This window comes from Salvelinus alpinus, chromosome 5 (genome assembly GCF_045679555.1).
Source record: "Salvelinus alpinus chromosome 5, SLU_Salpinus.1, whole genome shotgun sequence".
NCBI lineage: Eukaryota > Metazoa > Chordata > Actinopteri > Salmoniformes > Salmonidae > Salvelinus > Salvelinus alpinus.
In genome coordinates this window covers 65,233,170-65,259,927 of record NC_092090.1, presented here as the reverse complement: position 1 = coordinate 65,259,927, position 26,758 = coordinate 65,233,170, and the positions used below count along the sequence as shown (strand labels likewise).

General features: G+C 43.6%; 1 protein-coding gene and 1 long non-coding RNA gene across 5 annotated transcripts in view; both read right to left on the bottom strand.

Annotated features, from left to right (window-relative positions):
- Positions 1–3,491: 3,491 nt before the first annotated feature.
- The window catches only part of LOC139576521 (lysyl oxidase homolog 2B-like), a 66,173-nt gene continuing 42,906 nt past the window's right edge, over positions 3,492–26,758 (bottom strand). For all 4 annotated transcript variants that reach the window (XM_071402720.1, XM_071402719.1, XM_071402721.1 and 1 more), the window contains 9 exons: positions 18,397–18,580; positions 15,292–15,443; positions 14,880–15,047; positions 13,676–13,841; positions 13,120–13,360; positions 12,367–12,482; positions 11,815–11,951; positions 11,392–11,503; positions 3,492–5,045 (listed from right to left, as the gene is read on the bottom strand). In XM_071402720.1, coding sequence (XP_071258821.1) covers positions 4,975–5,045; positions 11,392–11,503; positions 11,815–11,951; positions 12,367–12,482; positions 13,120–13,360; positions 13,676–13,841; positions 14,880–15,047; positions 15,292–15,443; positions 18,397–18,580 — 1,347 coding nt within the window. In that variant the 3' untranslated portion in view covers positions 3,492–4,974. The remainder of the gene's footprint in view (positions 5,046–11,391; positions 11,504–11,814; positions 11,952–12,366; positions 12,483–13,119; positions 13,361–13,675; positions 13,842–14,879; positions 15,048–15,291; positions 15,444–18,396; positions 18,581–26,758) is intronic.
- LOC139576522 (uncharacterized) lies at positions 7,949–11,356 on the bottom strand. Its single transcript, XR_011675133.1, has 2 exons — positions 9,004–11,356; positions 7,949–8,832 (listed from the first exon to the last, which is right to left on the bottom strand). It is a non-coding gene; the product is annotated as an uncharacterized lncRNA (long non-coding RNA).

The following is a 26,758-nucleotide window of genomic DNA, read 5'->3' as shown; positions in this document are numbered from 1 at the left end:
TGTTAGTGTTATGTTACAGATAATCTAACACTACAGAAATGTCCAACTATAGATTTTATGGAACATTTTGAGGGTAGGTTATAATGAAAGTCAGATGGACTTATTCTCATATATTGTAAATATTATTTCAATGTATTCTGAAGATGGCAATGTTGAGCAAAATGAAAATGTATTTAATTTGGCCTTTTTAACATTAAACTCTTTAGTTTGATAAATTGGTATACCTTTTATATGGTTTTTTTTTTCAGTTCAAATGCATACTGTTTCTTAACTTGTGAATTGTATCATAATAAATCAAACGTATACTTCTTCTATACTTCTGGATGATGCAGAAAATCGTTTGGATGTTTTAGCTTAAAGGGGCAATTCCGCAGTTGAAACAATAACAAAGTGTGTTCCCCACCACTGTTTCAGTAAAAAGCTCAAATTCTTAGACAGCTATGGATGGGGCGGCAGGTAGCCTAGTGGTTAGAGCGTTGGGCCAGTAACCGAAAGGTTGCCAGATTGAATCCCCGAGCTGACAAGGTAAAAATCTGTCGTTCTGCCCCTGAACAAGGCAGTTAACCCACTGTTCCTAGGCCGTCATTGTAAATAAGAATGTGTTCTTAACTGACTTGCCTAGTTAAATGTTGAATAAATAAAGGATTGACAATCCATAACATCAAAAGTATAGTTTTAAACATGTTTTGAGAATATGCGGTGTTTACATTTACTTTGTTTACAAACTTGGAGTAAAACAAGCTTATATTTTGGGTTCTGATGGGGTACGACAGTTGAACTAAGTTCATGAGAAATGTATTAGTTATACTCTTCAAGAATCAATGGGTACATATTAATTAATACGTCCAAAAATGGATGTTGCAACTTCAATTTGTACACGAACTGTATGATAATCTGTAAATGTACATATTCATGCCTTGTTTTGGGACAGTACATTCGACTGAGATTGGCCCTCTTCATCAATCCAATAGTAGTATGGATGCACAAACACTGGTTTCACACAGACTGTGTGTGTGTGTACTGATGTCTAGTCAGACTGTTTTTCATAGAGGGAAAAGTTGCAACCTCGGGCTTGAAAAACAGGACTTCCCAGAAAGCTGCTTTCAGTTCCAGGTAATATATTCTCTTGTCCACAAGATTTATAGAGGAGGACTAGCCTGACTAAATCTCCCAGAAAGTAGTAGTATTTCTCACCGTTAAACTAAATATTCCCAGAAAAGTCATTCTGGGTATAACTAAGGAGGTGAAGAGATTTCAAGTAATATTGGACAAAGGGACACAGGCTGCATCCCAAATGGCACCCTATTTCCTATGTAAGCCTATGCTCTGGTCAAATGTACTGCACTACATAGGGAATAGGGTGCCATTTAGGATGCTACAACAGAGACAGGACTTTCCCATGAACTCTGAGGTTACTCTTGACCGTAAGAGAAATTAGACCCAATCACCTGTTCTGGTTCCCTGTCCTCTCTCAGGCCGAGCCTGAGAAAGAGACTGCTGAACCATCCCCTTCAGTTTAGCACGCACAGAATCTATTCAGCCAAGCCTCGCATAATTAACCTTTTATCACATGAATGCAGCTCTTTGTTACCTCATAGAGCAGAAGGAGATTTTCCCTGGCCCAAGTGTGTCTAGTCAACCGAATGTCCGTCGTTACCCACTGAACTCCGTCTCAAGTTACCTGTGACATTCCCCCTCCTGGTGGCACAGCACGGTAGGTGGTCTTCCCTCCCTGGTTGCAAAACAAGCCAGACTCTGTGTGTGTGTGTGTGTGTGTGTGTGTGTGTGTGTGTGTGTGTGTGTGTGTGTGTGTGTGTGTGTGTGTGTGTGTGTGTGTGTGTGTGTGTGTGTGTGTGTGTGTGTGTGTATGTGTATGTGTGTGTGTGTGTGTGTATTTACTTCGTGGAGACCTTCTGGTTTGGGGTTTCCGGTCTTCAGATGGCTCTTGCTACCATTATCCGCCCTGGTGGGAAGACGTGGATTAATAGAGAGACTAGCTACAGTACATCAGGGGAATGGGTGGTCTTGGTAGATGGTAAGGGATTAAACAACCACTTGGATATGTCGCCTGCCTGCTCCTCTAACATCTAATCAGTCTGGAGGACTAAAAACTAAAAGTGTCAGAGGGGGTGTTAGGTGTGTAATTGATGGTGCTGGATGAATTCCATCTTCCAGGGTAGCAGGCTATGCATCGCTGAGGCTAGCTGCTACATCTATATCTGTGTCCCAAATGGCATCCTATTCCCTTTATAGTGCACTAGGCAACTTTGACCAGGGCCCATACTGCTCTTGTCAACAGTAGTCCACTATATATAGAATAGGGTGCCATTTGGTACACAGCCTCTGCTTTAGACCAGGAGCATTTGTCTTAACCAGAAAAGCTGCTTCACAGTCTTCTTAACAGCAGCCCTGTTCCTGGGGGTGCTGGAGATTAACCTTATTAGTCCTGCTGCTGAGTAATACAGGGCTGCTTACATTAGCACAGGAGACAGTCCAAACAAAGAGCAATGAGGCCTGGATTTACTCCAACCAATGACAACAGGAAGTCCCTCTAGTTTTCACTGAACACCAGTTACCAAAGTGAACAGCTCCAATTTAAGTATACAAAGCTTGGCATTCGGATTAGCTTGCTGCAGAAAGTCAAACTGTTGTAGAACTTCAAACTCATTCTGACATTTGCCTTATGGACCATCATGTCCTTTGTGGTTCAGTTGGTAGAGCATGGCACTTGCGAACGTAAATGTAGTGTAACTGTATTTCTCACCTCTTTAGGTATAGCACAATGCATAATTCCCTAACAAATGGCATGGATACATACATGAAAAAGTTAAACTAGTTGTGAGAATGTCACTGATGCCACACAAAAAAAAAATTCACTCCTGTTGAAGTATTGCAATGTAGATGTTAAAGGACATCCCTTGGCCATACTGTAGGAATGATAGGAAAGTCAGCAGAGCAATGAAGAACAAACTGTAGTGGGTGTATAGATGACCCGAGGATGGAGAGCATACACTGTCCTACATGAAACACTACTCCTTTATGGTCCATAGCCAAATCACTACCTTAAACAACCAGAAGATGGCAGCAAATTCGAGAACTGTGATTAAGATTTAAAATTGCACACAAGGTCCAACTGAAATTGTACTTCCGCTTTTAACCCAACCCCTCCTACAGACATACGTATAAATATATATATATTTTTTTTGAGAGGTGGGGGGGGGGGGTGGCCACACTTCGAGATGTTCTGGGGGGTTAAGTGCTTTGCTCAAGGGCACAACAGCAGGCAATGGCATCTAAGATTTGATACCATCAACCCTCCGCTTGCCAGCTCACTTCCCGACAAATTTTTCCCGTTGGACCCAGGATTCAAACTGGCAACCCTCCAGTTGCTGGCTCGTCTCTCTAGCCTGCCGCCCCCTGACATGTGTGATGAAGGTGGCATTAGGCCTAATTTACATGTATAGATCTGAAAATACAACCGACAACTTAGATTTGTTTGCTCAATAAATCTTACCTTTAATATAGTGAAAGCAAATTATCAAGTATACAGTTAGCATACATAACATACTTTAGCGATTCAGCTGTCACTGTACTGTACCCTCATAAAACAGAGGAGGACAGTTTGGTAGCACCATTATAAAAAGTACAATAAAATAATGAGACACTCGCACACACATTATTGTAAAAGAAAAAACAAAGTAAAAAAAAAAACGATTTAAAATCCCTGACTTTTACAACAATAAGTTACTTATGTTTGCTGGAAAATATGAGATTGTTCATGAATGTCGAAAAGGAAACAAAAAAACCCCAGGTATTTTCTCACTATAAGGCACTGAGGGGGATTAGTTGTATCCCTCCATTTTAACTACTGTACTACCACCACCACTCTGTTGTGGTGTGGAGCAGACTAATGTCTACTATTTGGTCACAGTTTTTACAATGGAAAAGGAACTTCAGGCACTTGGGTTAATTACAGATGTCAGAGTGAGAGAACACCACAGAATAACTTCAAATAGAGCGTGTTGAGCACATTGATGACGTCTGAGGGAGTACCCTGTACCACAGATGAAAAGATCGGTGAGGGTAACAACCCTGCGCCCCAAAATGATGTCGTCTAAATTTCCCAAGGAAGAGGAAATAGATTCTAAGTCAGAAAAAAAGGCACAGGACATCTCTTGGAATAAGACTGTTTGTTAAACATTTCCCAACAGCAATGCACTTACTGGCAGTTAGTTATTGCATCCTATTATGGTATTGTACTGTACTGCATCCTCAATAAGCATCTTCATTAAGCTACTCAGAGAGTAGCCTATATGAGGCACCTACTGCATAAAGCCATTACAAACTAGTATTAGCTAATGATCAATAAAGTCTGTATTGTTCATAGTCCAAGAGAGAGATTTATTTGTCGGAGACATCCAAACTCTTGGACAATTACCTTTGAATTCACGTTTTATCATATTAAAAAAAGACAGTGCAGCAGAATTCCCTTTATAATGCACTAATTTTGTTCAGGGCCCAAACATAGTGCACTATATAGGGAATAGGGTGCCATATGAGTCTCATCATCACCTCTAGTGGGGAGCAGTGGGGATGTACATTTCATGTCTCTAACCCAAGCGTGACAGAGAAACTCTCAGTCCCGTATTGACCTCAACCAGAGAGCTGGGACTGGGAGAGGCTACCTGGTTTAGGGAAGACAGAAGGATACATCAAATGATCTGCCTAAGAAGGAGAGGGGATGTCTGAAAGAGGTGGGCAGTGGGTTGCTTCTTTAGGCATAATCAATGAGTGCTGTCCATATACTGTGGCACTCCCCACTAGGAGGGTTCATAACAGCTGTAGGCGTATTGGCAACACGATAAAATAGTTATCCTGGACTGCTGACTGGGAGGGAGGGAGAGAGCTAGTGTTTGGGGGCTTTTTGGCAGTCTTTCTGTGGTGGTGATGATTCTGTTCTTCTCTTTCATCCTTTTATCTGTGTATAACCTGGTTGTTCAGTAGCCCAGGGAAGGCCTCCTCAGTCTCAGTGCTTAACGAACCACCTGGACACAGGAAAGGAGACAAATGTTCACACAGTGTTACAATTCAACATTTCACAACACTTTAACGCATTACACTTTCAAACCAAAGTGCGTCAGACGTCTAATGTCAAGATGAAAGCAAGTCCCACTGTTATATCTAGCTTAGCTGTAAAAGAACGCACATCGGCATGGTTTCACATTGCACGTTGTATGACATGTGCCACTCATTCTGACAACGCAGTCATACGTAAAGCAGCACACTGTCGTAAACCATAACAACGTACAGTACGACGTACAGGACGTCGTACCATACATAATTCCCCCCCTTTCCAAAACCAGGGACTGGTACCAACTAAAAATGTCCATAGAACCTAGAGTGATACCTGTAAGACAGAAACATTAACCCTTAAACGGAAGAGGCAAACAACGACTCTCCAAACTAGACAGTTCAGTCCATTAACCTGGAGGTTGGCGAAGACACCTAACGGAGCCTAAGAGGGAATGGAGGTTAAGTAGCCCTCCAGATGAGCAGGGCGAGTTCGTGCCCGCATAGGCCGTTCTTCAGCCGCCACCACTTGTGGCTCTGGCCCTTCGGGAGCCCACAGAGGCTGGGACTCAGGTGGTGGTAGTGGAGGTCCATCAGGTGGCGTCTCTGTTTGCCTTGTTGAAACGCTGTTTCATTGTTCTTTGGTACCTGGTCACTGCCTGCTTTGCTTGGGTGCGCCTAGTCGCCGGTGCTGTTACGCTCTGTGTTCTGAGTCTGTCCAGTGGCAGTTCCATCTCACGACATTTACATTTACATTTAAGTCATTTAGCAGACGCTCTTATCCAGAGCGACTTACAAATTGGTGCATTCACCTTATGATATCCAGTGGAACAACCACTTTACAATAGTGCATCTAACTCTTTTAAGGGGGGGGGTTAGAAGGATTACTTTATCCTATCCTAGGTATTCCTTAAAGAGGTGGGGTTTCAGGTGTCTCCGGAAGGTGGTGATTGACTCCGCTGACCTGGCGTCGTGAGGGAGTTTGTTCCACCATTGGGGTGCCAGAGCAGCGAACAGTTTTGACTGGGCTGAGCGGGAACTGTACTTCCTCAGAGGTAGGGAGGCGAGCAGGCCAGAGGTGGATGAACGCAGTGCCCTTGTTTGGGTGTAGGGCCTGATCAGAGCCTGAAGGTACGGAGGTGCCGTTCCCCTCACAGCTCCGTAGGCAAGCACCATGGTCTTGTAGCGGATGCGAGCTTCAACTGGAAGCCAGTGGAGAGAGCGGAGGAGCGGGGTGACGTGAGAGAACTTGGGAAAGTTGAACACCAGACGGGCTGCGGCGTTCTGGATGAGTTGTAGGGGTTTAATGGCACAGGCAGGGAGCCCAGCCAACAGCGAGTTGCAGTAATCCAGACGGGAGATGACAAGTGCCTGGATTAGGACCTGCGCCGCTTCCTGCGTGAGGCAGGGTCGTACTCTGCGAATGTTGTAGAGCATGAACCTACAGGAACGGGTCACCGCCTTGATGTTAGTTGAGAACGACAGGGTGTTGTCCAGGATCACGCCAAGGTTCTTAGCACTCTGGGAGGAGGACACAATGGAGTTGTCAACCGTGATGGCGAGATCATGGAACGGGCAGTCCTTCCCCGGGAGGAAGAGCAGCTCCGTCTTGCCGAGGTTCAGCTTGAGGTGGTGATCCGTCATCCACACTGATATGTCTGCCAGACATGCAGAGATGCGATTCACCACCTGGTTATCAGAGGGGGGAAAGGAGAAGATTAATTGTGTGTCGTCTGCATAGCAATGATAGGAGAGACCATGTGAGGATATGACAGAGCCAAGTGACTTGGTGTATAGCGAGAATAGGAGAGGGCCTAGAACAGAGCCCTGGGGGACACCAGTGGTGAGAGCACGTGGTGCGGAGACAGATTCTCGCCACGCCACCTGGTAGGAGCGACCTGTCAGGTAGGACGCAATCCAAGCGTGGGCCGCGCCGGAGATGCCCAGCTCGGAGAGGGTGGAGAGGAGGATCTGATGGTTCACAGTATCAAAGGCAGCCGATAGGTCTAGAAGGATGAGAGCAGAGGAGAGAGAGTTAGCTTTAGCAGTGCGGAGCGCCTCCGTGACACAGAGAAGAGCAGTCTCAGTTGAATGACTAGTCTTGAAACCTGACTGATTTGGATCAAGAAGGTCATTCTGAGAGAGATAGCAGGAGAGCTGGCCAAGGACGGCACGTTCAAGAGTTTTGGAGAGAAAAGAAAGAAGGGATACTGGTCTGTAGTTGTTGACATCGGAGGGATCGAGTGTAGGTTTTTTCAGAAGGGGTGCAACTCTCGCTCTCTTGAAGACGGATGGGACGTAGCCAGCGGTCAAGGATGAGTTGATGAGCGAGGTGAGGTAAGGGAGAAGGTCTCCGGAAATGGTCTGGAGAAGAGAGGAGGGGATAGGGTCAAGCGGGCAGGTTGTTGGGCGGCCGGCCGTCACAAGACGCGAGATTTCATCTGGAGAGAGAGGGGAGAAAGAGGTCAAAGCACAGGGTAGGGCAGTGTGAGCAGAACCAGCGGTGTCGTTTGACTTAGCAAACGAGGATCGGATGTCGTCGACCTTCTTTTCAAAATGGTTGACGAAGTCATCAGCAGAGAGGGAGGAGGGGGGAGGAGGGGGAGGAGGATTCAGGAGGGAGGAGAAGGTGGCAAAGAGCTTCCTAGGGTTAGAGGCAGATGCTTGGAATTTAGAGTGGTAGAAATTGGCTTTAGCAGCAGAGACAGAAGAGGAGAATGTAGAGAGGAGGGAGTGAAAGGATGCCAGGTCCGCAGGGAGGCGAGTTTTCCTCCATTTCCGCTCGGCTGCCCGGAGCCCTGTTCTGTCCAGTGTAACAGATGTATAGTGTACTCTCCATGCGTTGTGTTTTAAAATAATAAATCACTTCGGCCAGTGGTCCCAGTTGAGCATCATTTATTTCTGTGATTAAATGGGAAACAGCACGTTAGTTGTGCAGGACTTAACAGTGATGATGGCTGTCGATGGCAAAATCCCTCGCATCACATTTTCATACTGGGCGAACAAAATACAAAAATACAATACAAAATATAACATGTGTAAATACCTGTGATTAAATGGGAAACAGCACGTTAGTTGTGCAGGACTTAACAGTGATGATGGCTGTCGATGGCAAAATCTGTAGCATGAAGACAACTGTGTTAGCCGTGGCTTATGTGACCATGACATCGGTGTATGCTAGCTAACACAATTATTTACAGCAATCATATGCCAAAGCACATCCCAGAAAGCCCCTCAATCCCTAACAGGTACCATATAACCACACATGTATAAAATCAGTAACGTACAGCAAATTTGTACACATTGTAAAATAGAAAATAGAAAACAGTATTCAGAACGTGACCTATCCCTCGCATCACATTTTCATACTGGGAAGACCTGACGTTCGCGATCTCCCCCTATCTGCAAGCGGGGCCAATCACAACACCCCTTATTGTCATCAGAGTTGAACTAACCAATACGAATGCTTGAACATCAAATACACATTTCTTTAGAGGCAAGTGGAAACATAACCAACCCTGTTACATTCTCCCCTGCTGAATTACACTTGCATACTACAAAGAAACTAAATGAGGTATGCAATACCTTGCAATACATATGTCACCAAATATTCCAGTGCAAAGACTATTCTCTAAAGAGAATTAGGGGAATTCAAAGACCCCGTAGGAAAACATGCCTGTTACATGTTCAGTACACTCAGTGACAATAAGAACCTCAGACAGAAAAAAAAAACCTTGGCCTACATGACCCCTGACCCATTACCTACATTTACATTTACATTTAAGTCATTTAGCAGACGCTCTTATCCAGAGCGACTTACAAATTGGAAAGTTCATACATATTCATCCTGGTCCCCCCGTGGGGAATGAACCCACAACCCTGGCGTTGCAAGCGCCATGCTCTACCAACTGAGCCACACGGGAGACCCTATACCTCTATAGGGTCTCTTGAAAGTTAAAAGTTAAAAAAAAGAAAATGTGGCTATAGACTTGGATTCTAATCCTACACCCACACAGGTACTCTAATGAATTCTGTATGAAAAACCCTCTGTGTCTGCATAGTCTCAATGAGTCTCACTGGGCGTTTCCTAACTCGACCAGCCCCTGACCTGACAGTCCTAACAGAGTTATCATTACGTTTAACCTGTTCAACTACCACCACCATTGGTGGGTCACTGTCCACAGTCGATGGGTAGTCAAGGTCAAGGGTTCTGTGACTGTTGCTGGAACTTGTGGCATCTTCAGAATGCCTTTCTTCCTCAGAGGGTTCGGACATTTCTTCTCCAAAGGTTACCTCTGACATGCTTGTGCCACCAGTGGCACCCTCCACGACCTAGCATGAGAGATTCCGGGGAGACCTGTGTAGTTGTGTGTTTGCTTGCTCTGTAGCGCATGATTGTTTGGGTCAAGGCAGTACAGAACGTGCACCCCTAGGCCAGGTGCGCTCTGATGCCGTTCTACAGCGTTTGGTTGAAACGTTCCACCCCTTCTTTAGCTTGTGGGTTGTAGTAGGCCGTGCAGATGTGTTTGATTCCCTTGTTGCTGAGATAGGAAGAGAACTCGACAGAGGTTAGTTGGAGCCCATTGTCCTTGGTGAGGGTGAGGGGTAGGCCCCACCTTGTGAACAGGCTGTCTAGGATGTCCATGATGGCCTGTGCTGCGACAGTTCCGACAGGAAACACTTCTGGCCACTGAGTTCATACGCCACCACCAGGAAGCGCTGATGGTGAGGGACTGTGTGCCCATGGATCTCGCAACAGATGTCCAGGGGCGGGGCGGCTATGCGAGAGGCTGCAGGGTGGGGTGGGGCGGACTTTCCTGTTTTCCCACTGAGGAGGCATGCAGCACAATCCCTGAACAGGGCTTCAATGTCGTGGTCGATGCCTGGCCACCACACAAGGTCTCGACACCTTCACTATGCCCAAGTGACCTTTGTGGGCTATGGATAGAACACGCGCATGCAGGCCACTCGGGACCACAATGCACAACCCTCGAGAGAAACAGACGTCTTCCCAGAAAGAAAGTTTGTGCGTCACCCTGGCGAAAGGCGCCAGATCTTCCGGCACACGTGCTGGCCATCCAGTGCGTATGTAGGTGTGCAGGGTAGACAGTGTGGGTCCTGTTCCGATGCTTGCTTCAGTTCCTCCAGTTCAGTTCTCAGTTCCTGAGACGGCTGGCTGAAGGGGAGCGTAGAGCATTTGTACGAGCTCTGTTTTGTCGTCCGGCAAGACAATCGGAGTAGGAGCGTCAATGGAGCGTGAGAGGAGGTCTGCAACCACGTTATCCCTCCCCAGAGAGAACTTCAGCTGATAGTCATACTGTCTGAGGCGGTCGGCCCATCTGTGCAGCCGAAGTGGCTTGTGGCCAGTTCCTGAGGCTCACAGTAGCGTCGTGAGAGACTGGTGGTCAGTTCGGAGCGTGAACAGCCGGACGTATAGGTAGAGGTACCACCTTTCGCACGCCCAGACACAGGCCAGTGCTTCTCGTTCGACCACAGAGTACCGTTACTTAGTGGGGCTCAGGGCCCTCGAAGCAAAGGCGACGGGCCTCTCAAAGCCATTCTGCAGCTGTGAGAGGACAGCTCCTAGTGCTCCGCTGAGGCTTCACAGGTGGCAATGGTGGGGCAGACGGGGTCAAAGTGAGCTAAGACTGGGGCTGTGGTGAGCTGGCTCTTCAGTGAGTGGACCGTGTCTGTTCAGGCCCATGGTTCGTCCTTCTTGAGGAGCTGGCGAAGGGGCGCTGTGGTCTGAGAGTAGTGGGGCAGAAACCGGAGGTACTAGGCTGTCGTGACCAAGAATGAGGCCACCTGAGAGGCTGAGGTCGGTTCCGGAATGCGGTGGACGACTTCAATGTTCGACATGAGTGGGCCAATGCCTTTGGCCGACAGGCGGACTCCCACAAACTCAACGGCTGGAGCTGTAAAGGTGCACTTTTCGCCGTTCAGGGTCAGGTTGTTCCACAGTAGAGGACTGAATACATCACTCTGACATTTTATGACATGTGCCACTCATTCTGACAACCCATTCATACGTAAAGCTGTCGTAAGCTATTACAACATACAGTAACATACATAACACTCACGACATCAGTTGTGTAGATCCAACAACTGCATATGCCTCCACCAAAAATGAATGGCAAAAATGAATGGCATATAGACTAATGTCAATATATCTTGACATTAGTCTACTTCTGAAAACATCTAACTTTCATTTATGAGTGAAGTTATCTTTTAAGTCAAGGAGGGTGGTGGAACAATGCAGTAACTCAGAATGTCTGGTGTAAAACAGTCGCTCTACCAATGGTTGGTGCACCATTGCCTCACCATTATGACAGCTGTACATCCATATACGGTGGCCGTCGTATCTGCATCTGCACTTCATGAAGTTATTGGTGTAGTCGGACTCAGGCACCTCATAGTTAGGGTTAATAACAACCTGTGGGACAGAGGCAAATGCTGTGAGTGGCCATATTGACAATCTAACAAGTGTCCGGCAGAGACAACTAGTCCAACATGGAGATGACGAGGAAGCCAATCCAACTCCACAACTAACAAAATACATAGTTTGCATACAACATGAAAACCTCAATCGATAACATAGAATAATAGTGGTGGCATGACTATGGTTACGGCCCAAAATTGCACCCTATTCCCTATAGTGCACTACTTTTGACCAGAGTCCTATCAAAAGTAGTGCACTATATGGGGAATAGGTTGCCGTTTGGGAGTTTACAGCATGTCACTTACCTGGAATATGTAATCTCCGGGCTTAATGTCTGTGATGTCGATCCACTGGCAGTCAATATCATGTCTGTACGTATCCCAGCAGCCCACAGTGATGCCTTGTTCCCCAAAGTTGGCACACTCATATCTTTTCTCAATACCTGCCAAAGTTATAATCAATCAAAGACAAACAGGTAAGCACATACCTTTGCATGATGGATGCTTTTGTGAGTGACAGTTGGGCTATTGCTCAGAGTTGGATGGGTGTAGGCTGTATTATATTCTGCTTGGAGTGAGGAACACTGGGTAGACGAGGGCTTTCCACACTACTGAGGTGAACAAAGCGTAGCCAAACCTACTGAACTTGCCTATTTACACATCTGCCATAGTTACTGGAACCAGGCTGAAAAGAACGACAGACCACAGTTTGGTTCAGGTTGGCATAATAGTGTAAAAAAGGGTAAAAGGTTGCCCGGAGGATGGCATGAATAGGTAAGTTGCATGGCCTCGGTCAAAAGTAGTGCACTGGGGAATAGGGTGCCATTTGGGATGCGCCCTGTCTCTCCAGGCTTTTACCCTCTTCACATTCGGTGTCCTCCAGACAGAAGCTGGCCTTGTGTCCCTCTGCCACCTTGGTGCCGTTGAGGCTGAGCAGGTCGTAGTGGGTGAACACCTCCATGCTGTGATAATGGCTGGACACAGAGAGAAACACGTTTATTCAACTAACCTCTAGTTTGCAATCACAGTTCAATCACAGTGCAATCACAGTGAGGTGCCTAGTATATTCTCTCTGAAGCAGATAGGTTTTTATGCAAGAGCTCGAGACACTGTTGAAACACATGGCACCAAGGCCAAAGAAACCGAAAATAAACATTTATTTTAAAAATTGTATATATTTAGCGATTCTATGTATAATCCCACAGGGCTGTTGGCAGAAGGCTGATTGGAGCGCCACTGCATACTGTCATGTTTTGGCCACCTGAGGATACACCAAGGGTTTGATGTGTGTAGAGCTGGTGACTGTGTGAAGCTGCCAACATTGCACAGTTCATCCAATGCCTTGACCACAAACATCTGAGACGTTTCAGTCCATGGTCAATTACAGGGCAGAGAACTTATGGAAATGGAAAATGTTCAGTGGAACTTTCTCTAAACATGTGTTTTTTTGTTGCTTCTGACAGTAATTTCCAAACAGTGTTAAAATAACCAATCCTGTTGACCCACACAACTGTGAGGTTAATAAATCACCAATTTAAACAAAAAAAAAGGAAATGATCATACAGTTTCACAGACAGACAAACAGACAGAAAAATCCACGGAGCTACTTGCCTGTGGCAGTCATGCCACACCCAGGAGTGGCGTTCAGCCTTGGGACGGAAGTCCGACTGTCCGTTGTTGTGGATCTGGGAGGAGAAGCGCAGCAGGCGGCGGTAAGAGTTGGCAGGGGTCTCACTGGAGGTGGTGGATAGGCAGTTCTCCTCATAAGCACACTGCAGCATAAACATGGGCCTGTCCTCCATATAGGTGGTCTGCTCCACTATCTGGGGGTTCAGCACCAGGTCAGGGGCAGCTGAGGGGAGAGCAGGGAGTTATGGCGGTTACTGGTTCGAAATCAGACCATACTTTATCCTCACAATTTACTGTAACATGTAATCCTGCTGACTACTGAAATTACAATGTTACAGGTCCGCACTCAAAAGATTGAAAGACGAGATTGAAGGTAGGATGAGCCTGAAGGATGCTTATAATAGCCATTAAGCCATAATAGGCCAGGCCAGACAAATGCATGTTTTTGCATGCAAGCAATCATCCTCTTTCAATGCAAGACAACTAGTCCAGGCAGACGGCTGTCTGTGAGGAAAAGACAGTATGAGTTCCCTCTTACTCTCTGAGCAGGAGACTCCGGCAGCATTGCGTCCCCCTCCTTTAGGACAGGTGAGATGAGCTCCATGGTGCAGGCACTGGGAAAGGGACATCTCAGTGCCAGAACATCGCACTCCACTCATCACCACAGGGTCAGCACTCACCTCCCCTGGCCAGTACCACGTCTCCTACAGGACAGGAACACAGCATAATAGCAGTCAGGGAATGGTTTAGATCAGACAGAGAATTTGTGGAATTTTGTCATAGGTTGTGTTTGCTATGTCAATATATTATTATAGTTATATGTTCAATTAAGTAGTTGGATAATTCAACAGTACATGTATGTAGATACCAGTAAGTGTAAATTAGTTCGAAAAAATTTCGGGTAGTATTCACATTCCCTATGGATTCAAGGAGGATAGCAACACATACTGTAAGGGCAAAGCCACAAGACGGTTGGTATCTATCTGCAATATTAAAGCTGATCTACCCCCTAATTTTTGTATTTAAAAAAAATATATATTTATTTTTTACCACAAGAGGGGGCAACCTGTTCATTATCTCTCTAACTTTGCATTAGTGTCACTGTTACTTGGCTTAGTTCTTCATTTATCCCTGAAGTGTAGCCATCACAAATATTAAAACCAACTACAGACTACAAAATAGATACGGTTGAATTGTATTCATACGTTGTGTTATGTTGTAATTCAGGAGTAACAGTAATCATTCCTCATAAATCTCTGTTCTATAGCAAACATCATTTCCTCCATTCCAAGGTTTACAGAGATTTTCCAAACCCACTATTACTGTTATCAAGCAGTCTAGTAAAAAACCATTTGACACAACAAATACTGTGCTGTCTGATGGGAAGGTCTGCGTAATGCTTCTCAGGTGCAAACCGTTAAGAGATGACGGTCCTACAACACCAGAGGAGGTATTTGTCACCCCTGGCAACTAGAGACATACACACACAGTTTTAGAGGACTGAATGAGGGCCCTAATTTGGGAAAGCTGTCATTTGGAACAGAATTGATGTCAAAAGGACAGCCTACATGGTACAAGGGCCAAGGACATTTTTTTCAGTAGGGTAACTGTACAGTGCTGTAATGCTGCGGAGAGCACTGCTGCATGTTTGGACAGGTCGTCAAAATAGGAATTTGTTCTTAATTGATTTACCTGTATAAATAAAGGTTAAATAAATAGACATTTCAAAAAACATTTCTCACCTGGAAGGCATTGCTGGCGAAGCCGAGGTCAAGCTGTTTGCACACGACCATAGCCTCGATGGTGCCCCAGCCGTCACTGCATACCGTACCCCATGCCTGGGAGCCGTTCCTCTCCACCAGCACCTCCACACGCCCCTCGTTTGGGTTACGTCCCCCACTCAGACGCAGCTGCACAGAGAGACACATGAGAGGTATTTAGCTACAAACACACAGATAGCAGCAATAGGAATACTACTTTGTCCATTACTACATTATACAATGTTTATATTTTATGAAAGAAAGAAATGTACTGTAGGTAAATGTTCAATCTTATTGACTATAGTGATGAGAACAGCACGTAAAGTCTTCGTTAAAGATAGCCTGTGCTCTTTACCTGACTAACACACAGACACACGCACACACAGACACCTACCCTCTCCTGGAAGCCCATTGCTGGGACGTTACACCTCACGGCTGCATCCTCCTCATGGCTGCAGCCCAGCGACTCTTTGTTGAAGAAGCACTCTGTGATGGACTTCTCAAAGCCAGAGCACTCAATCTCATTCATATGGACTGGGCCCATACCTGGGAAACACACAAAGGAGAATAATACTGGTAAGAGATGGGCAGAGACTCTTGGAGTTGACTCTTTCCCAGACGTTCAGGGAAGCTAAAATAACAGTTGAGTGTGGCCAAAAACGGTGTGGTTCCACGTTGACAGGTAAATGGAACTGTGGTGAATCTAAGTCAAAGTCCAAGACTTGGTGTTTCAGTCAACAAGCTCATGGGAGACCACACATTTTAATGCATTGCAGGATCTTGTCATCACTTTATTAGATGAGTTTCATTATTGAAGGTTAAAGAGGATGTTTTCATGTCTGTTCTAGCTGGTCTGCTATTAAGATGCGTATTTCTGTAACTTATTTTCCTGGAGGCCTTAGATACAGAGATAGTGTTCCTTTCTCCTTGACAGTAGTAAATCATGTGGGGAAAATATTTTTCCAAAAGGAACAACCAGTCCATTATTCTCTCTGGATGCTTTTCAAATGGCACCCATATCGTCACTGTCTGATGAAAACCTTGTAATAAAATGTTTGCCTATTTAATTTACTTTTTTTTAAACATTTATTGAAAGCAGTAACTCCCTTCAATGAACACTGAGCATGTCAGGACTCTAGGACCCCCAAAAAAATGTATAAAAAGAAACTTTCAGAAATTTTTGTTTGTTAATGGGAAAATATTATGTTTTGAAAAGTCCCTGTTTTGAAGATAAGAGGTTTTCATCAGACAGCAATGATATAGTGTACTACTTTTGGTCAAAGGTAGGGACTATGTAAGGGATAGGGTGCCATTTGAAACTTAGGCCGTCTGCTGTTTCCATGTTCCATAATGTGCCATTATTCTGTAATTTACTACTCCTTTTTTCAGTCTCATGCCTGTGTGGACTAGCTCAGAGATAAAATTAATAATAGCTGTACCTATTTGGAAAACAGCAGTGTGCAATTCCTTTCAACCCTGTTATAGTGTCCCGTGTAGCTCAGTTGGTAGAGCATGGCCCTTCACTTCAGCCTCACTGAAAATAGGTGAATGATTTAAAGACACAGTTAAATCAAATCAAACTTTGTCACATACGCCGAACACAACAAGTGTAGACCTTACCGTGAAATGCTTGCTTACAAACCCTTAACCAACAGTGCAGTTCAAATAAACGAAAGTAACACAATAAAATAACAATAACGAGGCTATATACAGGGTGTACCGGTACCAAGTCAGTGTGCGGGGGGTACAGGTTAGTTCATTTGGTAATTTGTACATGTAGGTAGGGGTGAAGTGACTATGCATAGATAATAAACAGTGAGTTTGGGGGGGGGGGGGTCAATGTAAATAGTCCAGTGGGCATTTGATTAATTGTTCAGTAGTCTTGGGGTAGAAGCTGTTAAGGAGCCTTTTGGTCCCAGACTTGGCGCTCCGGTACCGCTTGCCGTGCGGTAGCAGAGAAAACAGTCTATGACTTGGGTGACTGGAGTCTCTGACAATTTTATGGGCTTTCCTCTGACTGCCTATTATATAGGTCCTGGATGGCAGGAAGCTTGGCCCCAGTGATGTACTGTGCCGTACGCACTACCCTCTGTAGCGCCTTACGGTCAGATGCCGAGCAGTTGCCATACCAGGCAGTGATGCAACCGGTCGGGATGCTCTCGAATGGTGAAGCTGTAGAACTTTTTGAGGATCTGGGGACCCATGCCAAATCTTTTCAGTCCCCTGAGGGCTGAGGGGGAAAAGGTTTTGTTGTGCCCTCTTCACGACTGTCTTGGTGTGTTTGGACCATGATAGGTCGTTGGTGATGTGGACACCAAGGAGCTTGAAACTCTCGACCCGCTCCACTACAGCCCTGTCGATGTTAATGGGGGCCTGTTCTGCCTGCCTTTTCCTGTAGTCCACGATTACAGTTACTGTAAGATCTGCTGAATACATAATTTTGACTGAGTCAGCGATACCTACTGTATATGGGGAGGGTCCATGTCTTTATGCCTCAGTTATTGGTCTGCCTCTGCAGAAAAAAAAATATCCATGGTAACTAATATCCCCGCAGGTAACACTGAGTGAGAGAAAACTGGTCAATAAATAGTATGTCCTCGTTTTGGCAGGGCCCATGTCCCTGGAGGGAAAGACGAGGTCTTGAATAAGGGAGTGGATACATGATGTACTCTTTAAATATAGTTTTTCTCTCCACTACAGCCTTTCAATTACAGTCCTGGAATATGGCAAGTATGGCCTTGCATTGTTCAGCTCACTGTGACCATGAGCCTGTATTCACAAAGAATCAGAGTAGGAATGCTGATCGAGGAACAGGTCCCCCTTTTTCATGTTATCTTAGTCATTATGATCCAAAAGGCCAAACTTATCCTAGATCAGCACTCCTACTCTGTGAAGCTTTACGAATATGGGCTCCGAACTGCAGAGAACAAATTAAAAGTTGAACTGATCCATTCCATTTCTATAACCCAGCCTGATCCGGTCCTCCAGCAGGGTTAGTGACGGCTCAAAAAGTCAGCAAATAAGGGATAGTATTACAGACTGTTAGATCTTTTGGACATTTTCCCTTTGCAACATTTGGTGAACACATGTAGTTCTAAAGCTACAGTACACAATGAAGCTGTTCATGTAAATGTTTCTTTGTATTCCAGGAATTCAAGTGGTCATCTCAGATTTCTACTCAGACTTTGCGCAGTTAAGGCCAATGTTGTTTGATTGACTGTTGATCGAAAATGGTGAAACAAACCCAATACTCTTGGACAACTACTCTAAAAATGACCAGAAAAACTTGCATGACCTCTAACCTGATTTTGATAACCTATGTAATAATAATCTATTCAAGGCCTTTTACATAGATCAAACATTATAATAGTTAACTTCATCTTCAGCCAAGTCAACTGCTAGGCTGACCAATATGTTGGAATGCCCATCATGTACTTGGCCGGATGTAATGTTGTGATTGGCACTGTTATTGTAAGTAGGACTGAGTTCCAATCCCTACCCTGTCCAAGCCGACCACCAGACAGGGCCTCCTTGGCACTCCCGAAGCCCAGCTCTCGACACACCACCGTGGCTGACAGGAGACTCCAATTATCATCACAGATGGTTCCCCACTCGCCGTTCTTTAGCACCTCCACACGACCTTCCCCTACGATGGCCCCACCTCGCAGACGCACCAACGTTTGCTGCAGGAACAAGAGGGAGATCAGACTCATAGTAGGCTGAGTTAGTCGAACACCCAAAGCAAGGCATATGCGTTAAGTCACATTAACACATACTGAAATATGAAAGACAATAGAAGGTACAGTAAGTAGACCTTACTGGTCCAAAAAGCAGAATTACAAAGTTCAACTTTCCATAAATGAATGATTCCTTACAGAGAAATAAATAACCGTCTAGAGGTTGCCATCTATAAAGAGTTACAAAACCTCCGTTTTGAATTGGCTCTTTCCCGGACTTTCTGAGAAGCTAGAAGAAAGATTGAGTGAGGGCTGTGAGGTTACAGACTGGGTGGCTCCAAGTTTACACAGTGGTAAATGTTATTCCCATTTACAGTTTTGGCAAATTGGAAGTGGCCACATTAGTAGCATAACCGTATCTTATTTACTCTGATTTGTAATTACAGACAGCAATGCATAAGTGTTTGCATGCAGTTTGGGATTGACACCGATTTGTGGTTTGTGTTCCCCTACCAAAAAAGGAAACTATAACCTATGTTTATTCCCAGTATACATATCATATTTTAAATAGGTATCTGAAAAACATAAAATACCAAAGCCATCATAGAATGTTTACATATTCGAAAGCAGTAAGTATTTGAGTAATGCCTGAATATTTCTTATGTGAACCTGTGGCAGGGAAAGAGGGAAATATGGTTTTGAAAATGGGATTGACAATTTGAACCGAAGCAGGGACAGGAATAGCATTCTCAAATGCAGAGAATTAGCTTATTAGCAGTGTGCCATATTAGCAGTGTGCCCAAACAACTCTGGCATCACAGCGAAGTCTTATTCTGGCTCAAGGCTTCTGCCTCAACTAGTTCAGGATCCTAATACTTCACAGTGTAAAAATAATGCTTTCCCACTTGGAACAAACTGGTTGAATCAACGTTGTTTCAACATAATTTGTCGATGTATTGTGACGTGGAATCTACGTAGAAAATACATTGGATTGATTTGGAAAAAGTAATCAATGTAAACTGTGGTTTTGAGGGTGAAATTTCAACCATAGGATTATGTCATCATGGTAACCAAATTTCAGCATAGACAAACCTTGTATAAAATAAGTTGAATTCGTACCTTTAAAACAACGTCAGATCATCAACGTTATATCCACTATCAGAAAAATAGACTGGGCAGCACCTCCTACTGGAGAATGTATCTATCTACAGCTACCCTTTGGTCTCCCATAGAGAGTTTTAACCAAACCCAGCGCTGTTTATCTTTGATATTTGTCACAGACTAATTAAAACCGGTAAAAAAACAAAAAAAGAAACTCTCAGAGTAGGTTTTAGGGTGATGCTAAGACACTGCCCAGACAAACTCTGAGACAGGAGTAAAATCAACTCATAAATGTTTATTTCACCTGGTAATCATGACAGTTTGAGGTACAGCAAAGGAAAGAGAGTGATGACGCTCATTGACATTGTTGCAAATGATGGGGAATAACCAATTGCAATGAGGCATTGCCAGCTGGGAAATCTATAGCACGCTTCAGACAACCACAGTGAATGTGACCGCTTGACACAATCACTTCTCTTAATTGTCGCCTAATGTGTTGGCTTGCATAACCTTTTTTTAACAACATTTTCTGGTTGTTAAAAGCTGAATTTTGACAGTGTTACCATTATATCAACACACTCGTCACTACCATTTAACAACCAATGAGGTATAGAAACCCTGGATTGCTATTGCTATATATTGGCCATTGAAAGGCTTATGTGACTCATTTCAGGAAACTAGGTTTATGTCGCGCGTCACTACTTCACAGGAGACCCATTTGAACGTAAACTTTTTTTTAAATCAAAATGCTTTTTTTTTTTTTACAGAAATGCCTTCTGGAACATGTGAACTTTCATGTGCCTTAATAACAAACTTGTATGCCATCTGTATATACGAATAAAATTGTTAAATTACGAGCGAAGTTGGTTTAGCCACAGAAAAATACATGATTGGCTGAGATAATGGGTGGGCTGGACATGCCGAGAGATGAGTTCGGATTGGTCTGCCATGTATTACGCTTCTGTCTATAACACGAGCTGGTCAGTATGTGTAGGTAATCCTTTCTAACGCGGCTTTTTGAAAGATATCACGTAGTAAAACTGCAAAGATGTTGCTCTCCACTTTCTGGAGGACCGAGTTTTGAAATCAGTGGAATGCACAGTGGAATTAGAGTATGATAGCTTAGGAGATGGAGAAAATTCTGGGGTTTGATTGCAAATATGCAGACGGAGTCGAAAAGAGAACACCTGTATAAAACACTAGTCTCCGGATTACATCTTCAAATTAAGGCAACCATGGCATCCATGACAGAGAGGGAGAAACATCCATCCATGTATATTGGTCAGATAGTCCAGCTAGCCTCATTTTCAGATATTACACATTTCTAATTGACAGAAAGTCGTTATCATTTATAGTTAAAGGGTACTGTTAGCTAGCTATCTAACGTTAGCTGGCTGGCTCGCTAGCTAACATTACGTGTATGATCTGTGTAGTAATATTATTTGTATGTCAGAGCCATTTGCATTGCTAGTTATAGCCTAATGTTAGCTAGCTAGCTAACATTGAACCTGTTTGGTTAGCTATCTGGGGTGGCAGGTAGCCTAGTGGATAGGGCGTTGGACTAGTAACCGAAAGGTTGCAAGATCGAATCCCCGAGCTGACAAGGTAAAAATCTGTCGTTCTGCCCCTGAACAAGGCAGTTAACCCACTGTTCCTAGGCCGTCATTGAAAATAAGAATTTGTTCTTAACTGACTTTCCTAGTTAAATAAAGGTAAAATAAATAACAATTCATGCAGGGTAGTAAAGTTATGAGTTAGGATTATGGTTCATTGTTTAGCTAGCTAAACAAAAGACTCCACTATACAAGTAACGATTTCAATAGAATGTTCATGATGTCACTTCGACAACTGTCGATAGACGTAGTTGGTAAATTCACCCTGGCTATCTACTCTGATTTCAGAGCACTCGTCTGAGTGTGCCAGAGCACAGAATAACTGACAAATTTACGAACGCTCAACACCCGTTGAATATGGCCGGTATCAGTAAAAGTTGGCAAAAAAGCGTAATTCAATTGTTGCCAGCAGCACAGTTGCAGTCACCAATGCTCTGGATAACATAAAAACAGCCTAACCAGCTCTGCTAGGGCGAGTAAGACGGTCAAAGTGAGCTGTTCCCTTATTTGTGTCTGGAAGTAGCTAGCCAACGTTAGCCAGTTAACTTGGGTGCTTGACTGCTGTTGTTAGGTCAGAACGCTCGGATCAACTGTACTCCTCGGCCAGAGCGTCCAGTGTGCGCTCTGAATTTACGAACGTACAATCTGACAACGCTCTGAGTTTTTGAACGCCCAGAGCACACTCTGAGCACACTCTGGCACTCCAGATTGAATATACGAACACGCCCGTAGTACAAACCAGCCTTTAGTCTTGAAACCTTTGGTTGTTTAGTACATGGCCTCACATGTGGATCCTTAAAGAGATGGGTGGGGCTAAAGCTTAAGAGGGTGTGAATGATGCTGAATGGGTGTAGGCAAAGGAAAGCTAGGTGTAGGTGTACCAAAACATTCAAGGGCCATTTTCTCAAAAGTAAGGTTACAAGTTAATCAACTTTCAAAGCAGAATTACTTTCCCATTGTAATGTATGATATAACTTTTTCTAGCTCTGAGTCTGTACTTTTATCAAAAGTAAAAAAACTATTTCAAATTTTGCTGCATAAGACTGAATCAAGCCGGTCGGTCACATATTGGCACTCCCAAGTAGTAGCAGTCATCCATAGGAATGAATGGAATTCTACAGTATTTCAATTAAATATTTCAAAATGACATGTATTTAAGTACTGTTTTGTTCTAGTGGGGACAGTAACATTAGTAATCTCCAAAAATTATACTTTAAAGGAAAATATTTTACTTTTAAATTTTTAGCTCACATAATATAATTTAAAAGTATGCATTAAGGTGTCTGTAATAGAATAAACGTGGCAAAAAGGAATGTAGACATTAATAAATGCATTACTATAGCTTCCAAAACATTTTTTACAACGGTGGGGGAGTGCCAAGTGTATATATATAAATCGTTGTTAACTCTAAATCACTTTGGCTTGTCAGCCTCAAGTCAGTTGGCAATATTGTTGCAAACAACGTTGCATATAACATCTGAAAGGTCTATCACTTTCATCAAACACAATCAAAGTTAACATAGGCCCTAGCCTTCAATTGCCCAATGTATAGGCATGCCCAATTTAGGTGTCACGTTGGTAACAATGATTCGGGAGACAGGCGCAGGAATGCGTAATAGTTTTTTTTATTCAGCCCAAATTACGGCGTGCTGTGTAAAGGCACGGGGACGAAGACCAAACAAACACGTACACAAAACACAGGGTTGAAACCCAAACAAAAGAGCGAGGTGTACCTCGAATAAATACACACGGGACGAGACCCGTAATCATCTGTGCAATCCACAAGGGCACGAAAACACAAAACACACAGCACAGGTACTCACACGCACCAACGGCCATTGTAACAATAATCGACAAGACCATGGAAACCAAAGGGCACATATATACAAATACTAATCAGTGGGAATAGGGGACAGGTGTGCGTGATGAAAGTTCCGGAGGGATCCGTGACATTAGGCATATTTTTTAACAATTTGATATTGCACTTGAAAGGGATAGCTTGAAATAACATAATGTAGGTAATTAAATAATCGAAAGAAAAACATGTTTATTTATAAGCCTATTTGTTATAAGTATTTAGGCATATCATGTGAAATAGGCCTCGTGAAATCATTGTCAAAGTCACAAGAGATACTGTTGCATGTAGATCTAGATTATTTATCGATTGATCGTATAGAATTATTCCAAAATTATTTTAACAACTCAGGAACCACTGAATCGCTGCAAGACACCAGTAAAATGTCTCTATTCTCAGCACTTACGACCAATTTTCTACGCTGAGATGCTTTGTGGATATGGGCACAGGTTGATTTACAATATAATGATATTTAGTGATTTGAATTGTGTTTGGTTGTCAACACAACCAAATATCATAATTTGAAGGAGATGTATCTTCTGCTTGGATAGTTACATCTGTGTCACTGACTTAGTCTGGATTTAATTCCAGTTTGTCTAAAAATTAATAAAAGTGCATTTAAAGTTTGATTTGATTTAGTCCTATTCAAACACAATTGGATTAAGCCAGAGGCTCAGATGGAACTATCCAAGCAGTAGAGACAGCATATTCGGAAAGTATTCAGAGCCCTTGACTTTTTCCACATTTTGTTACGCTACAGCCTTATTCTAAAATTGATTAGATAATATTTTTTTCCTCATCAATCTTCACACAATACCCCAGAATAACAAAGGAAAAAACGTTTTTTAGGAATTTTAGCAAATTGATAATAAAAAAAACTGAAATATCACATTTACATAAGTATTCAGACCCTTTACGCAATACTTTGTTGAAGCACCTTTGGCAGCAAATACAGCCTCGAGTCTTCTTGGGTATGACAGTACTTGGCATTTGGGGAGTTTATCCCATTATTCTCTGCAGATCCTCTCAAGCTCTGTCATGTTGGATGGGGAGTGCCACTGCACAGCTATTTTCAGGTCTCTCCAGAGATGTTATATCGGGTTCAAGTCCGGGCTCTGGCTGGGCCACTCAAGGACATTCAGAGACTTGTCCCGAAGCCACTCCTGTATTGTCTTGGCTGTGTGCTTAAGGTCGTTGTCCTGTTGGAAGGTGAACCTTCGCCCCAGCCTGAGGTCCTGAGCGCTCTGGAGCAGATTTTCATGAAGGATCTCTCTTTGCTCCGTTCATCTTTTCCTTGATCCTGACTAGTCTCCCATTCCCTGCCACTGAAAAACATCCCCACAGCATGATGCAGCCACCACCATGCTTCACCGTAGGGATGGTGCTAGGTTTCCTCCAGACGTGACGCTGGGCATTCAGGCCAAAGAGTTCAATCTTGGTTTCATCAGACCAGACAATCTTGTTTCTTAAGATCTGAGAATCCTTTAGGTTCCTTTCGGCAAACTCCAAGCGGGCTGTCATGTACCTTTTACTGAGGAGTAGCTTCCGTCTGGCCACTCTACCATAAAGGCCTGATTGGCGGAGTGCTGCAGAGATGGTTGTCCTTCTGGAAGGTTCTCCCAACTCCACAGAGGAACTCTGGAGCTCTGTCAGAGTAACCATCGGGTTCTTGGTCACCTCCCTGACCAAGGCCCTTCTCCCCCATTTGCTAAGTTTGGCTGGGCGGCCAGCTCTAGGAAGAGTCTTGGTGGTTCCAAACTTCTTCCATTGAAGAATGCTGGGGGCCACTGTGTTCTTGGGGACCTTCAATGCTTTAGAAATGTTTCTTACCTCTCCACAGATCTGTTCCTCAGCACAACCCTGTCTCGGAGCTCTACGGACAATTCCTTCGACCTCATGGCTTGGTTTTTGCTCTGACTGTCAACTGTGGGAACTTATACACTGTCAACTGTGGGACCTTATATAGACAGATGTGTGTCTATCCAAATAATGTTCAATCAATTGAATTTACCAAAGGTGGACTCCAATCAGGTTGTAGAAACATCTCAAGGATGATCAATGGAAACAGGATGCACCTGAGCTCAATTTCGAGTCTCATAGCAAAGGGTCTGAATACTTATATAAATAAGGTATTTCTGTTTTTTATTTGTAATACGTTTGCAAAAATTTCGAAAAACCTGTTTGAGGAAATTGATTGATGAGGAATTTTTTTTTTTTTAACTACAAAAAAAAAAATACGTCTAACGTAACAAAATGTGGAAAAAGTCAAGAGGTCTGAATACTTTACGAATGCACATCTCCTTTAAATGTTGATATTAAATATTACTTTTGAAATACAGTAAATAGCCTAAAGTTAAGGCTATCTTACAAACTAATGCAACATTCAACATTTAAATGAGTAACACTTCCATGGCTACATTTTGAGGTTACTGTAACTATACATTTCTTCCCATGTAATCATATAAAGCTGCATGTTCAAGACAGCGTGCATTGGTCGTCGCAGGTCTGTGGAGATCTTCACAATTGTTTTAATAATTTGTTCAGAATATCGAACAGCATTGATCACTTGCACAATGTACTTTTAATGTAATTTCAACTGCAATCCAGGTCATTTGGCTCTGCTTTTAGATAAAGCTGTTGTGAAATGTACTCTGGATCTGTACAGCCTTGAGGCAGAGCTAAACATGTATAATGGGAATATTCTGAGTCCCAAATCGCCACCTATTCCTTTATAGTCCACTACCTTTTACCAGGGTCAATGAGGCTCTGGTCAAAATTAGTGCACTATATAGGGTAATGGGTGCCATTTGAGACACACACTATGGGATGTCCCTGGTTATGCCCAGCTCGCTACAAAACACTGAGATGTGGAAAGTGACAGAGCAGGCAGGCATGCATTCTAATGTAAGATCTTAATTTGAGCCAGTTTGCTACAGCAGGAAAATATTTCTGCAGCAACAGGAAATGTGAATTTTTATGTGGATTATAATGAATGGACATTTTTGATACATTTTTCGTAAAGGAAAATCAAGTCTGAAATTTCAAAGTGGAAATGACAAACTTCAGAAGCCTTTTTAAACCTCCAATACACTACAAGTTTTACATTTCTTGCATTGCATTGCATTAAAGTTATCTTGCAACAAGGTGATCAAATTCAAATCCACACTCGTCGTAAACAACAGGTGTAGACTAACAGTGAAATGCTTACTTACGGGCCCTTCCCAACAATGCAGAGAGAAAAATATAGAAGGTAATTGGGGTAGGTATGTACATATACTGTAGGTAAGGGTAAAGTGACTAGGCAACAGGATAGATGATAAACAGTAGCAGCAGCGTATGTGGAGTCAAAATAGTTAGTGCAAATTAAGATCCTACATTTGTACAGCACTTGGATGTGCAAAATAGACGTGGGATTCCCACAAGATGTTTTCAATAGACCAGCATGAATTATCTCCTTCCCATGAAGTCCATGATGATGAATCACTTGACAGTAAACATACAAAACTGCAGATGGGCTTTAACAAAGCCAAGTAGCTAAAGTGTTTCTGAGTGTCAGTGTTTTTTAGTAATGCGTCTCAGAAAACTACATTGTCCATCGATCTCTTACAGGATTAA